The 16,070-nt window shown below is 49.2% G+C and overlaps 1 protein-coding gene across 1 annotated transcript in view; it reads left to right on the forward strand.

Moving 5' to 3' along the window:
* The first annotated feature begins 6,546 nt into the window (after nucleotides 1-6,546).
* The window catches only part of FCHSD2 (FCH and double SH3 domains 2), a 359,006-nt gene continuing 349,482 nt past the window's right edge, over nucleotides 6,547-16,070 (forward strand). Inside the window, exon 1 of the mRNA XM_036888620.2 lies at nucleotides 6,547-6,665. Coding sequence (XP_036744515.2) covers nucleotides 6,651-6,665 — 15 coding nt within the window. The 5' untranslated portion in view covers nucleotides 6,547-6,650. The remainder of the gene's footprint in view (nucleotides 6,666-16,070) is intronic.

A 16,070-nucleotide genomic window follows, 5' to 3' on the forward strand; every position in this document is an offset into this window, starting at 1 on the left:
GCAATTTTCTCCAGGAGGGAAGTCCAAAGGGGCTTCTAGATTCTCAGCCCAGCTGCAGAGATGAGACTGGTCACCAGTGCAAGGCCCCTTTCCCCTACCACTGAGGGGCCCTTTCCCACTGACCAGGGGAGCTCATGGGGGATGGTTATCTTGAAAGAGAGTTGAATAATTTTGAGCCTTACAAGGGATGGGGCTTGGCCTTCTTCCATTTGTCCCCTGGAAGATTATTTGTCCCCTGCCTTCCCAGCTCTGCATCCCTTTGGGTCTTGAGTGAGGCAGACATTGTCAGGCCACAAAAGATCCTGTTTTGTTCTGCCAAGGCTTATTTACATCTGATAACCTCAAGTGACTGCCAAAACAGAGAGGCCCTCCTCCAAGGTGGCTGGCTGAGTCCTCCCCCAAGGACAAAAAACAAGAAGCTTCCTTCTGCTGTAACACTTGGCCTCCTCCGATTAGTGCCCCAGAAGGGAAGTGACTTCAGTGACCATGAGTCAGGGACATTTATACTATGCCACCAGGTTTCTCAGAAGGGCTTCAGGGACCTCTGGGTGGAGCAAGTCAGGGGAGAAGAGACCCAAGGAAGTGCCTTTGCACATGAGCACCCCTCTACCACCACCAACACACATACCTCACCAGCCCCTCTTGCCTTCAGTTAACCACTGTCAACTCCTCATCCAGACTTCATGAAGCTTTCAGGTAACTTTTCCTCTGATAAGATTCTCCAGCTAAAATATGTTTAAAAAAAATCCAGGCCAACCCCAGTGAGATACCACTTCACACTCATTAGAATAGCTATTATTATAAAGTAACAAAAAGGAAAATAACAAGTGTTTCTAGTCTATGTCCCCAGGAGAAACTGGAATCCTTGTACATTGCTGGTGGGAATAAAAATGGTAGGGCCACTGTGAAAAACAGTTTGATGGTTCCCCAAAAAGTTAAACAGAACCACCATATGATTCAGCAATTTAACTTCTAGGTATGTGGACAAAAGAATTTAAAGCAGGGACTCAAACAGATACTGAACACCCAGGTTCACAGCAGCATTATTCACAACAGTTAAAAGGTAGAAACAACCCAAATGTCCATCAACAGATAAATGGATAAACAACAGGTGATATATCTATATAATGGAATACTATTCAGCTTTAAAAAGGAAGAGGTTCTAATACATGCTACACATGAATGAACCTCAGAAACATTATCCTAAATGGAATAAGCCAGACAAAGAAGGGCAAATAATGGATGATTCCACTTACATGAGGTACTAGAACAGGCAAATTCATAGAGGCAGAAGGGAGAATAAGAGGGTATCAGGAGCTGGGGTGGGGGAGTGGGGAGTTAGTGTTATCATTTGATAGGTACAGAGTTTCTGTTTGGGATGGTGGGAAAGTTCTGGAAATAGATGGTGGAGATGGTTACACCAGAGTAATGTGAATGTACTCTGAACTGTATTCCTGAAAACAGTTAAAGAGGCAAATTTTATGTTATGTGTATTTAACATAAAACATATCCAGGCCACTTTTCTTTGCCTAGAGCAAAATGTTGCTGGCTCCATCTCAACTGAAAGGCTCTCCCTGCCCAAAGATTGATTTCTGAGGAGGCCAGAGTAGCCTGTGCCCTCAGTTCTGTCGGTTTTATTTGGGCAGAGGTGCTTCTTACTCCGTGGCTGTGAGATTAGATAGGATGAAAGATATGGGAGCCCTTGGCCAGCACCCTATTCGCGGAGCAGTTTCTTCCACTTCATCCTGCCTACAACTGTAGGGGCCATTCAGATTTACAGAGTCCACTTCTTCACTGTACAGATGGGGAAACTGAGGCCCAGGAGGAGGAAACTGAGGCCAAACTGAGGAAGCATGATCTCCCCAAAGCCATATACTTTCCTGCCTCACTGCCAGTGCTCTCTCCCCTCGGCTGGGGGGCAGACTGCCTTGGGGCTGGGCATGTTTCTATGGGAGAAGATGTCTTACGACCTCTGGGCTCTGAAGCCTCTTCAGCTAGGCCAGAGTGGGGACCAAATCACTGAAAGCTAGGATGCTTCCACATCCAGGTGAGAAGGCAGCTGCCTCCACCTAGGTATGGTATGGGTTGGGTCGGGGGGGCCACCCAGGGGTGGGGGAGCCCAGCCATTCTCCAAGCACTTCCCTATCCAAATTCCTTCTCTTGGCTTCCTCCCTTCATCCTGCCCTCTCTTCCAATCTGAAAAGTGCCCCTGCTCCCTTCTCTAGCCTGTGTCTCCAGGAGATCCCTTCAGGTACAGGATGACAAGACAGGACAGACTGATGGGTCAGCACAGGAGGGTGCCCAATTAGTTTATCCAGTCTGCAAACTGTCACTTGCAGGCAAAGCCTGCCTGAGGTCCTGGTGAATATGGACTGGGAGGGCAGTCATTCCTGGGGCCCACAGTCGGGGGGCCAACAGGACAGACACTTCCTCTTACTCCAGCTGCTCTTCCAGGCAATTCCCTGGTCTAGGGATAGAGCTTCAGACCTTTTCCTAGCAAAGCAAGAGAGGTTTAATAGAACCCTGCAGGAACCCAGGATGTGAAATCCCACCACCCTGGGGAGGAGTGTCCAGGCTTTCTGGGAAGGGTGTCAGCTGACAGCCTGACTGGTTGTAAGAACTCTCATTGGCCTGGTAGCTTTCTTCCTGATAACTTCCAACCCCCCTCAAGCTGCTTCTTTTATCTCTGCCTTATTCCTACTCTCCTGGAGGCCCCACTTCTCTGCGTGTGTCTCCACCTACCAGCTCAGTTCAACTCTGGCCTCAGAGATGGGTTTGAACTAGCGTGTGTGGGGCGGGGCTGGGAGGGAAGGAGCAGGTGGGGATGATAGGGTAGCTCATCACAATTTGGAATCCTGCTTTTGAGAGCCAGAAGGGGTCATGTCTCACCCAAACTAACCATTTCCAAATGAAGAAACCTCAACCTGTATCCAGGTAGGAAGTTGTCTAAAGTTAGTCAGTGAGCTGGGACCAGAGACAAAATTAAAACCCAAGTTTCTGATTCCAGCTGAGAGCCTTTCTCTCTGTCCAGGAACTTGCAGGAAGGAAATAAATATTTTAGTGAGAGCAGTGAGTCTCAAACTTGATAAATCAGCTTGAGACACTACACTGAAATTAAATGTGCTCACTTTAGGGGAATCATTGAAACCAGTTTGCTGAAAAATCCAGACACAGGTACTGACACCTAGAGCTGCCTCTTTTATAAGATGTTCTAAATTCAGCCAAACCAGAATATTCTTGTATTAATTTGTTTAGATTATCATGAGAGGAAAGGTCCAACATTTAACAATTCAGGTAGAGAATTTGCAAGTGCTCATGACTAAGGCTGGAAACCCTTAGGACACTGAGAAGCCTGGTTTGAGAAATGCTGGGTTGAAAGGCCAGATTGTCTTGGAGAGGGTGTGCAGACAGACCAGGTCTCCGCTGTAGTCAGCTGTGATGGGGCTTGGTGTGGGGCTGGACTCCTGCCCTCTGCCCACCCCATGCCCCAGCCCTTTTCTTGTGATGGTTGGGCCTGGGAGTGTCCTTCCTGTGATTTTAACCATGTGGCAATCTTCAGGTTCCAGACAGAGGTCAGAGTTCTTCCTGAGGAATCCTGGGTCAGACATGCCCCTTTCTGGGCCTTGAGTCTTCTTCATCTGTAATACGATGGATTGGATTTGTCTAGAGGGACTAGGGGGAATGTGGTAGGGGAAGCGGGCAGGAGCATCAGTCATTAGAGCTGACACTGAAAACTGGTCAGTTTTTCTGGTATTTGATAGGTCCAGGGCTGATCATCTTAACCTTTACTCCAATTCTGTGACATCATCTTTCAGAAATAATGCAAGAGGAAAGGCATGGCTCTAGAAAAGACTGACACCCTTTAGTTAGAACCCAGAGTTTGCCCCAGCTGGAAGCTTACATTTTGTCCGTAGTAATCATCTGGTCCTGTGGCAGCCCAGGGAAACCAACAGGCCCCTTCTCAGCTCCCCCAGGCCCATACACCCTTGTTTGCCAAAGTGGTTTCAGGGTGTCATCACTCTGTGTTCCCATCCTCCCCCCTCCCCGCAAAGGACCTGAGCTTCCCCAGGGTTGCCTCCTTTCTATTCTAGATCCCTAGTTCACCTGGATCAGAGAAAGCACCCCAACAGCTAGCCAAAGGAGTCAATGGAGTCCTAGTGCTACAGACACACATCCTCCCCCTGCGGCTCTGTAATAGCACCTGCCTACCCAGAAGGAAGCATATCAGTGGCCAGTCGGGGAAACCAGAGCTTGAACACAATAAGCCTGAGCACTGGCCTCCAGGAAAAGCAAAGGCACCTTGGTGAAGTAAGAACCAGGATTTGGGCCACCTCTTTTGGTTCACCCTCCACTGGCCTCCCAGCTTCTTGGGCTCAGCAACGCCCAGAATTCCGGGCATGTTTGCCTCTGGCTTTCTAAAAATACCCCAGCTCCCCAACGCCTCCCAGATGTCTGAGAGCTGAGTTTGTGATTTCTCTGCTGGTAATGGGTCAAGCAGCTCAAGCCACTTCCTTTGCCACCCACCACCCAGACTGCCAGCAGCTTGGTCCAGCCCCACCTCCCAACACTTGCAAGGCAAGCAGGGGGCAGAGACCTGACTGCCTGAACTGCAGACTCAGAGATTGTTGACTCCAGTACCTTCTTGGAACATAGGGGAGAACTGAAGTCCAAGGACTTGCCCAGGGCACTTGGGACACTAAGGTCCTCCCCACCCAACTCCCCAGCAGTCTGTTTATGCCTGCTGCTGCCCCATTTCCCATATGCACCTGGAGTCTAGGTCTGTGAGCTGGGTCTGACTTCCCTACACCAACTGTAAGCTCCTGACAGCAGGGACAAGGCCAGTTCCTCTGGTCCCCACAGTGCCTGAAAGTGTCCAATCCAGAGCGTGTACCAGTAAACATAGAGTGGATACAACAATGTAGTGGTGGCCGGGGCTATGCACAGAGGCCAGGGCTGGAGGACAGAGCATTTGGGTGCTAGTCCAGACAGAGCCACTGTGATACTGCATGTCCTCATCAATTGCTCTGCATGATCCTCAGTTTAACAGGGGCTGGATGATATGGTGTCCAAGGACCAAACCAACTCTGCTCTCCTGATACCATAAACTGATGGCTCATTGGGGATTCCTGTCCTCTCCTCTGTTCACTGAATGTGGGGGAGATGGCATGTCCTGCTGATTCCCCACAGCTCCCGGCTCTCTACTTCTGTTCCTTCCTCTGTGCCTCTGAACATCCCACCTTGTCCCAGCCCGCTAGGCCCAGCTCTTCCAGGGTGTTGCCCTCTGACTCCAGTGCTGGGTGCCCAGGGATGAATACCCTCCACTTACTAACCATGTGATCTTAGGTAGGGTATTGACCTTTGCGGGGTCTCAGTTTTATCACCTCTCCAATGAAGATTAGAAGTCCTCCCCTAGACGAATGTTAGGAGGACCACAGGAGATTCCACATCTCATATTTCAAGTCATAATCTCCTCCTGCAGAAAGTCTTTCCTGACCTCCTAGAATGGCTCATGGGGGTGAGTTTCTTCAAGATAAGACTTTGCTGGATTTTATACCCCAAGCACTAGACCTGGTGTGAGCATAACAAAAGCTGTGGAAAGAAAAAAATAGATGGAGGAAATTATCTCTGACTCTGACTTGGGTTGAACTGCCTGATCTTTAATGCCCCTCCCAGCCTTGGGGATGATACGAAGTTCTCAAAGTGAGAAAAGTAGAGGGGCAAGCTGCTGCCTTCCTTCCAGAGGCACTCTCCAAGTACGTGTTGGTTAAGCGTGATCTGGGGAGAAGGACTGATAAAGTGCAGTGAGAGTATGTTTCTAAGCCCCATCTTTCTGCCTGAATTTACCTCTCTGCTGAGGGAGGGCTACAGAAACCAGACTAAGCATAAAAAGCCCCTGGATATCCCAAAGATGTTCCTCAAGCCCTTGATCTGAGCCAATTTACTTGTATTTACACATTCGTTTTATACGCTTGGCGATCTGGTTATAAATGTCAGCCAAGTTGGGGATGAGCAGTTGCCGTGTCACTCACCAGGCGGGCAGGTACTCGACCCGGCAGCGGAGGGAAGCAGCACTTGATGGGCCAGTAGAAGGGAAATAGAAAAACAAAACATTACATAGGCAAATGCAGTACAGATGGGGTCTATTTAGTTCAGGGTCAGGCCTCCCTACAAATAAATGCCCTAGGTACATCATTGCATTTCTGCTCTGGGAAAATCTCTTTTTGGGCCTCAGTCTCTCTATCTGTAAAATGAACAGTTTCTATCAAGGACTCTGAGGTTTTATGATTCTGCAAGAGTTTCCTCATGTAAGGCCCTTTACTCCCCAAATAGGTCAAATGAGGTTTCATCAAGGTTAAGACTCTAATCTCCTAGAGTTTGGGGTAACCAGGTTTTCCTGCCACAAACCCTCAAGGATGGAGGCTGCCCTTGTGGGGAGCCCACCACCAAAGCTGTCTGGGCTGGGCTCTCAAGGAGAAACAAAACTCCCCAGTTGCTGACAGAGCTCTGCTTGCTGCCTACTGAAGGGGCGAAAAGGAAGCCTGGCTCTGAGTGAAACGGAAGTGCCTGAGAGCTGACAGTTGCTCTCAGCACTCTGCAGCCAGGAAGGAAGTAAATGTCTGGGCATCTGGCAGCTTCCACCCTGAAAGCCCATGGGACAGCAACAGGTGAGGTCTGGCAGGCCTGCTCTCTGGTCCATGCCTGGTCCATGCCAGGGAAGGGGTCTGGAGAGTAGGCTGGCCCAAGGACTTGGGACAGAGCACAGGAAAAAGCCCTGAAGCTGGTTCATGACCCCAGGCAAATCTCTGGGCCTCTTTGGGCCCAGTTTCCCTACTTGTAATATTGGGCGTTTAGGTTAAATTTACCTGTGCCATAAAGAGTTCTGGAATGATGGGCATTGGGTATACAGAGACAATTTGGCTACAAGAATCCTGGCTTGTTACCTTGCCAGCAAGGGACTCACAGCCTGGTGGGAGATAGTCACAGAATCATGGGATAATCATGATTATCAGTGTAGGTGTAGGTGCTGAAACACTCAACAGAGAGCACCTGATCCAGCCTGGAGGCTCAGGGAGAGCACCAGAGAAGGTTACATGACCTGCCCAAGGTCGGTAGTTAAAAAGTGATCCAGCTGGGCCAGAGGCTTGAAAGGACAGGAAGTTCAGAAAAAGACATAACTAAATAGAAGTATAGTCAGCTTGAGTTTCATGCTGTCATCAAGATCTGAACAAGGCTGTGGAGACCCAGAGAGGCAGGATTAATTTTATTCTGGGTGAAGGAGGAAGGCTCTACAGAAGCAGGGGTTTTGATCTGGGGTTTATCAGGCCGAGAAAAGGCAGAAAGGCTGAAGGCCGAGGGCGCAGCTTATTCAGATGTGTGAAGTTGCTAAAAGAATCTGATGAGTTCTGGAAAAGGACACATATATGTTATATTTGGAAGAATGGGCACCTGAAATGGTGAGACTGAGAAATGAGGTCCTATAGGCCATAGGAGTCACGTGGGGAAGGACCTAGAACTGCTCAGCTAGGGTTTAATTTGTAGGGCGGGGGAGCCACAGAAGGGTCTTGAGCAGTGAAGTGCATGGTCAAAGCAGCATATTAGAAGCCATGCTAGTTGCTAGGAGGGCAGAGGATAGGAGAGAGCTGGGTTGGGGGACAGGCAGAAATGATGGCAAGGAGGCAGTGACAGAGGATTGAGGACACCTAGGTCAGTGTCAGGCCCAGCCCCTGTCAAGAAACTGAAACTTATTAAGAGCCTCCAGAGGAGTGGAGGAAATGAGAATTGAAACCTGGGCCCTGCTGGCTGCCTGTGTGGCTGGCTGTGGTCTGGGCAGGTGCGGTTAGTGAGGGAAGTGAGAGGGTTGGGGTGAGTGGCAGCCCAGCCCCAAGGGAGGAGGGATGGCATGTGAGGGGATGTGGGAAGCCTGTCCTCAGGTGGGAGGCCTGTTCCAGGCAAGCGCAGGGTGGGGGGCCGTGTCCCAGGGAGGCCACGGGGGAGCTGCCACTGACCACTGTGTACCTCATCATGTCACTGCCCTCAGGGGTTCCACTTCTCTCTGTCAAGCTTTTGATCAATTCTCTCCTGAGATGAGCTTTTCCTACCTTTTCTTCCTGACTTTCCAGAACACTGTGGCTCCTGATCAGGCCCTTCCTGGCCCCCAGGGATCCTCTCTGGAGCAGGTTCCCGGCTCCTGCAGCCTTGATGCCCAACCGCCTGAGCAGTGGCCTGACCATGCTCTGCCTTAAGGCATGTTTTGTTCTGTGGTCTTGGTTCACCACACCAATCTCATCTGACTCTGCCCAGAGTTCTTTAGTAGGGACAGTCAGAATTAGACCCTGGGGTCCCCAAAGAAGCCACACTGTGCATGCCTGCCCTAGAGTACATGGGAGGAGCTGTTCATGGGCTGGTTCTTTCTTTGCTCCAGGGAAAGTCTTGATCTGATTGAGCTGAATAGGCAGATCCAGGTGGAGGGTCCTGTATTAGGAGGCCAGCAGGAAGCAATTCACCTCTAATGGTTCCAATGAAGAGACTTAAAAGGGATTGCTGTACTGAGGTGAGGTGTGGCAGGTTAAGGGAAGGAGCACAAGGATGGCGAGGCATCCCCCACCCCAGAGACTAGGGCTGAAGGAGCAGCAGGAATAGTGTTCCTGGAGCTAATGTGAGGTAGGAATCGGATCCTAGAGCCTAGGAATAGCGCCTAGCAGGAATGGGATCAAGGAGGGAGTGGAGAAGACATCAAAGCAGGGAGGAAGCAGAGGGAGAAATAACCCTACCTCTCTCTTTTCTCATCTTCTAGTTTCCTGTTATTTCCCATTGTCCAAACCCAAGTGAGAGCCAGTTGACAAGGGGGCCTGGTGATGCAGCCCATGGGCCCAGCTTTCTGGGGTACAGCAGGGGCTGAGGTGGGGTGCAAATGGTGACTAACCATCTGCAGATACGGCAAAAAAATTGTCACCCAGATGGAATATCTGAATGAGACCTATGGTCTTGACCCAGTCAGTTTTCTGTATCAGTGTTGGATTGGAGAAGCTTTTTCTGGCTGTCTCACCTTTACATTTATTTTGCTGCCATCTAGAAAGCACTGTCTTATCCTGATGGTTTACAGAATTAGAAAATGACGGAGCCTCAAGGAGAACCATCTCAACATACACAGTCACTTAGGCCTGGAGAGAGTGAGAGCCAGGCTCAGATGACATTGTGAGATGTGAGATGTGAGAAGACATTGGGGAGGAATGCAGCACCAGATTATGTGATTAAGGTCACATAACTAGAAAGCAGCAGAGCTAAATTCAAACCAGCCAGTCTGATTTAGAACTTGACCCAAGCTTTTAACCAAGACTTGACATGGAATGCCCAATGTGCAGGGAGAAAAGGCACTGGAGTTAGTGTGACCCAGTCCCAGGAGCCTTGTCCTTCAGACATGCCCATCCTCTCCTTTATGGTTCACACACTCACAAGCCTCCCCCTGGGAGGCCCAGGGCAGTATGTGAGTTCAGAGGGCTGCATATGAACAGACTACAGGCCTGTATAGGCCCTCAGGCACTTCCTTAGGGTGACGAACTGGGCCTTCTCTTTGGTGACCTGGCTGCACACACTTAATGGTCCACTGCTGGTAAACTTTTGGATCTTTAGGCCTTTAAATCCATCCATCCATCTGTCCATCCATCAAATCCTCCTCCCAAAAATCTACTGGGATACAGAGCAATGATAGGATGGGTGAGATACAATACACATACCTATTACAGAGCAAGATGAACACTACAAAGGAGCATTTGCTCTTTAAAACTTAGAGCAAACATCCAAGTGGATACCCAAGGTTGTGGCCGGACTTTACAGGCTCATTTCCTGGGATTCACTACTCAGACTGTTTCCAAACATGGCTCATGCCCGCCCAGCCTGCAGTTTTTGCTCTCACTTTTCCTCTTCTGGGAGTCTCCACCCCCCTTACATCAAGTCCCACTCCCAGTACAGCTCTCAGGGGTACCCTCTTTTAGACAGAGGCAACCTTCCCCCTGTGAAACTACCATAGTGCTTTGATTCTGTGCTTTGGCAATTTTTTTACTCAGGCTCAAAAGATAGTGAGGGAATTCAAGATCTTATTCCTCCATCTATGTTGAGAGTTCCGATTAATTCGACTTTTCATTCTTTCTTCCCTGAATACTACCGTTGTAGTAAACGTTTGCTCAGTTAAACTGTGGCAGCCCCATTCCCAATAGGAGGGGCAGGGTGAGTCCAGAAACTATGGTAGAGTAGCTAACTTCTGGACGCTAGAATAGGACCATCTGGGTTCAAATCTTGCTTCTTACCAATTGTGTGATCACAGGCAAGTTATTTAACTTCTCTGAGCCTCAGTTTCCCCTCCCTTAAAGTCAGGATGATTGGGTATTGTGAGAATCAATGGGTTAACATTGTCAAAGCCCTCAGAACTGTGTCTGGTACTCCATAAGCATGCAAGAAATGTTAGTTCTTGTTATTACAGCTATTATTAGAAGCTAGCTGAGTGTGCTTGTAAACAATTCCTCACACCCAAGCAAAGCTGGTACAGATACACACACTGGCTCAACACATAGCCACACATGGAGATGGGACAGGGTGGGGAACTGTAACCCCATTTTAGAGATGAGCAGGGTCTCAGAGAAGACAGGGCCTTCATTCTTTTAACAAATATTTTTCAGGCAATTTCCATGTGTCAGGGACTGCCTCTCTTCCCACATGGAACTTCCACCTCTGAGGGGGTCTGCGGCCCCTGGGTTTTAAACAAGCACCCATAGGTGGATTCTCAGCTCATCCTAGTCTGGGAAAATACTTGGATTCTAGGATACAAAGGCAAGCATCTTGCCATATTCCAAGATTGGATTCAGGTTTTATGGGGGATACCGTCTTTTGGTGGCAGATTTGCATAGCAGTTAACAGCACAGACCCTGGAGGCTGAGTAATTGGGTACAAATGTCAGTTTGCCACATACTATACTGCCTGTATGACCTTAGGGTAAAATGGGGCTAATAATAGTACCTACTTCAAAGTTGTTGTGAGAATTATTTATGTGAAGTGCTGACACACAGTAGCTATTATAAAGTATAAGCTATTATTATTACTGTGCCCAGTGTAGACAAGTATCAGAGAGAAGGCGGGGGTGGTGGATTTGATGCTTCGTATACCAGGATTGGCTCTGCCTGCAGCGTTGGCGGAGTCTGTCTCTTCAGGGAGGTTCACCACGTGCTCCCTTCTGCTAGAAGAGCTTTCCTGAGCCAGGGAATTCCCTCCCATAGCGACTGACAGCAGCTCTCAGCATTCTGATGCCATGGTCCTGCCCATGGTGGCGGCATGGCAAGAATTAGATCACATCTCGGGGCCAAGGCTGGACTGGGAAGACAGGCAGGTTTAGGTGCTGGAGGTGTCCATTTGGGAGGGCTGAAAACAAAAGAGGGAAGTGCAGGTCTTGGGGAAGCTCCTCTCCACACACTGGGCCAGCTTTGGCTGAGGGTGTTGTTCAGCTCATCCAGGCCACAGGACATGGGTGTGTGGATGTGCTGCAGACAGGGGAAGGGTGGGTGCCTAAGGAGGAGAGGAGAGGCAGGATGCCAGGACATCTGCCAGCCCCGCAGGACACTCATTTTGGCCCATTGCCCTCTGGCAGGGAGCAAGTGTGTTTTGTTTTGGTGTTAACTGGGCATGCCATAGGAAAACAGGCAATAGGCTTCCTAAGCTGAGGGGGCCTGCTCTCTTTACAGGCCAGTGCACGGTGGTTACAGAGCTGTGCCTCCCCCACAACTCCATCTCCCTCCCCTGGTCCCTGCCTAACGCCATCCCCCAGCTCAGCCTAGAGGGTGACCCCATGGCTCACACATGGGTAGTATCCCATGCCTTCCAGGCTGGGCTTTGGAGAAAGGCCTTGGTGGGATCCCCTGAGCTACAGATGAGGAAATGAAGGCTGAGGGAGGACAGGGACTTCCCAGGTCCTTATGGTGAGTCAAGGGCAAAACGAGGACTGCACTTGGGCTCAGCCTCCTCCCATGGCGATTCCTCTTTGTGTGATTTAAAATTTACAAACAAAACCAGAACAAAATGGAGGGAAACTGAAGGAAAACACATGCAAGCACAAAGGAAACTCATATTTGTGGGCCAGCATGGTTGTAGGCATTGTATATAAACATCACATTTAATTCCCACTCAACAGTGTAAAAAAACATTATTCCCCTTTTACGGACAATGGAACTCAGATGAAAACAGACTTCAGGACTGGGTCAAGAATCCAAAGTCTAGATAGAGGACGAACTGGACATCCAGGCCAGGTTTGCCTGATCCCAAATCTCACCCAAACCTGTTTAACCCAGGGGTCCTAGTGTCACAGAGTTGTAATCACAGTGCAGCTCCCAGTGGGAAGGCCTTCATCAGCATCCCACATAGGCAGTCACTCAGCCTTCCCTGATGTAGCTCAGGATGGGTAGTCACTTGCTTATGGAGCTCCTGAGCCCTTTATAGATAATGTACCTGTTACTACATTTAGCCTGAACCACCCTCCTAGGAGAAACACAAGACAGAACTTGTGATGTGCCAGAGATCACACTCAGCAAGTGCCTGGAAAAGACAGGACTAGAACCTTGGTGTCCTGCCTCCTGATGTCAACCATGTGACTGCCAGTTCCTAGTATAGCCTGAGAGTGGCTGTCCCCTCATCCCTACCCCAACTTGTAACACTCCCTGGCAGGGGCACCAACTATCAAGATAATTCCTTGCCCCAGTGTTTGCCTCTCAGGGACTCACCTCTGGCCTTAGAACCCCGATATACCTGGTGGAATCTGGGTCCCTATGACTCTCCTGTCTCTGCATGTCTTGGACTTACTGCTGTGACCTTTGGTCCATGTGTTGAGACTGGGAGCTCCTGAAGTGCAGGGCCCCAGGCCCCAGAGACCTGCTTATGACTGAGCCCAGAATAAGGGGCTTGTTGAGTGATGCGGGATGGAACTCAAGCTCTAGTTGTACCACAAACTCACTTTGTGTCCTAGGAAGAGCCCTTACCCTCTTCTGGTAGTCACTGATCTTAAAGCCTCATTCTCGTGGGTGTGGTTTTGTCTTGAGAGCTGACCAGTAGAGGAGACAGGCACACTACCACACTAGGTTGCCCAGAGGGCTCAGGCAGGAGCAAAGACAAGAGTGTGTCTGAGGGGGAGGGGGGAAGGCAGAGAGGGTGGAGTAAAGTGTGGGTGGGGTCTACAGATTACATTGTTGGCAGGAGCATCCCCAGCTAGGCTCTGTGCTTCAGGCAGGGAATAGCTGGCACCTGGATGGGCTGACAGGCAGTCCTGAGCAACCTGTGCCAATGTGAGTGGGAATAAAGACAGAGCAGGAAAGGGAGGAGAGGGGGCTGTGAATCCCAACTGTGGGAAGGCTAGGGGAGTGCCTTGGTACAGAATGAGCAGATGGGAAGGTGGCCACCTTCTCTGGAGAGAGCCTGGATGGAGTGCCAACCTGTCCTGGGTGCCACTCTGGACGGGGTGCTGTTTACATTCTAGGCATGCTCAAGGGCACACTTTGTCTCATGGGGTTTCTCCTGGGAGCTCTGTAGAATATTGAAATAGCTCATCTTCCAAAGCCCACTCAGATATGTGCTCCAGGAGAGCTTTCAATCCTGGTTCAGACTTAAACTTAGAATTACATTCCTTCTGGAAGACTGCACAGCACTGCACACTCCAGAGGGAAAGCACAGCTTCAGAGCCAGAGGGAGCCAGGGGCCAGGCCTGGCTCTCTTGTCCTAACCATGTGACCTTGAGAAGGTCATTTCAGTTTTGAGCCTCGGTCTCTGAAATCTGTGAAATGGGGTCATATGTATCATGAAGGATTGTTGCTAGAAACAACGTAAATAATGTGCCTAATTCAATGCCTTAAAGACAGAGAGGTGAAATAAATGGTAGCTGTTATATTAATACTCTCTTCCTAGGGTGAGAATCCCATCTATGGGCTCCTTAATGGAAGGGAGCCAGCACCTGCTCACAAAGCCCCAGGAACGGGAGAGTTCACCCCCTCTAGGGCAGCTCTGACTGGTAAACCTCTATCCTTAGACACAGCTGAGACCTGTTTTGTCTCTGGGGCCAGAGTGCATGCTGCTCTGTGGCTACAGGACAGTTCTGTGGTATTTCCCTCAAAGAATCTCAAGAGATCTTACTGGTAACAGTGCTTGCCTGTAGGACAGGAGGAAGGCCTTGGGAGTCCCCAGCCTGCTTCAAAGGAGTACATTTTAAGTCAGGTTTACATAAGTCAGAGAAATTCTTTTTCCCATCCCTGTGGAGTTAGGATCATATGCATTGTATTCTCCCGAGTCTGCCTTTTTCCTGGCTCAATTTTCCCAATTCCTTTCAACATTCCTAATAGAGGCAAATGGGAGAACTGGGTTCTGGTCCAAAATCTATCACTCCAGGCCAAGTTACTTATATTCATTGAACCTCTGATTCCTCATTTGTAAAATGAAGAAAATAATACTCTTTCATGGGATTACAGTGAAGATTAGCTCAGAAAAGTAATATGAAAGTTTGGGGTTTGGAAAAGGCACTTGGCAAATATTAAGCACACTTTTTAAAAAGCCACATTAAAAAAAAAGTTAGCAGGTAAGCCTATCTGGTGTTGCCCCTTAGCTTTTTAAAACACTTTGAAAAGAAATCATTCCAGAAAGTCAGTGCCATCAGTGGTAGAGGCTAGAGCCCAAGTCTGTCGACATCCAGCACTTTTATACCCTCAGTGCTCATTTCCAGAGACAGAAGATGAAGGGAGCATAATCTCTGGGCCAGACTAGTTGCACTCAAGTCTGGGATGCAGCAAATCTTTGTTAAGTACCTTCTATGTACAGGACACTGCATCTGGGAAAGCACTGTTTATCCTCCCACTCTAGCCCAGTGTTATTAATGGAATGGTTGGTCTGGAACTCAGTCTTGGTGATGGCCTAGGCTGATACTGTCTTGTTCACTCTTGTGTCTCCAGTGTCTGGCACAAAGCAGGACCTCAGCAAATATTTTTTGAATGAATGATAAATCACTGAGCATTTTTAAAGCACTATGTGCTAGGCCTTGTGGTAGGAGAACTTCTATTTAATAAAACAAACCTGTGAGGTTGGTATTATATCCCTATTTTACAAGTGAGGGAATAAAGCCTGCAAGAAGTGGACTGACTAGCTTAAGGCCTCACAGTGAAGTGTGGAGCTGGGACCGGAGCTTGCCTTGCTACCTCTGGCCTGAGCTCTAGATGCTGCCCCACAGTTATAAGGGAGGCTGGGCCTCTGCCCACCTGTTCTCAGGCCTTCCCTGATAGTAACTGGACTCTGGTGCAGGCTAATGTTTGAATGGCCTCAAGGAAACCAAAAATAGCATGCCTGGTCTCTCAGTTCACACACAGGTCTGGATTAATCTGACTCAAGCACAGCTGATTCTATCACCTTCCTGTACAAGATTCTAGGCTAACATGGGTTCAAGTTTCATCTTTCCAATTTCTGGCCATGTGGCCTTGGGCTAATTACTTGGATCTCTCCAGACCTCACTCACTTTCCTCTTTTGCCTGACTACACTTCTGAGAACAGGTGTCTGGGACTCCAAATTCTGATAAAATAATGGATAGATCTAGTTCACACTCCACACAGCCCCCTAGCTTGTGAAGAGGTATGTTCATTCTTCTAAGGACTCCAAGGTAGGCTGGTGCCCTTACCCCCAGATGGTTTGGACAGAGCAGAAAGGTGGGGCAGGAGCTGCCTAGATGAGCATCCTCCCAGGCTCATCAGGAAGCCTGATATACAGCCAGTCCAGGACAGCATTGTGGACTAGCATCCAGGTCCTGACTCCCAGACAAGGGAGCTGCTGCCTCCTTGACTTTTCCTCATGGTTATCATTTGTACCTGTTTCTTTATAATCCATAGAACTCTTTGTGGCCCAGATATTCAAGTACTGCTGTGTGACCTTCAGAAAGTTTCCGCTCCTTTAATGGCACTAGCATTCCCATCTGTGAAATGGGGGCCTTGGCCTTAACGACCTCCCGGTTTCCTGCAGCACAGACTCCGGGCTCTTAATTTGAATGCGCTGTAGCAGAGAGCTG

The sequence above is a fragment of the Manis pentadactyla genome, chromosome 9 (assembly GCF_030020395.1).
Source record: "Manis pentadactyla isolate mManPen7 chromosome 9, mManPen7.hap1, whole genome shotgun sequence".
NCBI lineage: Eukaryota > Metazoa > Chordata > Mammalia > Pholidota > Manidae > Manis > Manis pentadactyla.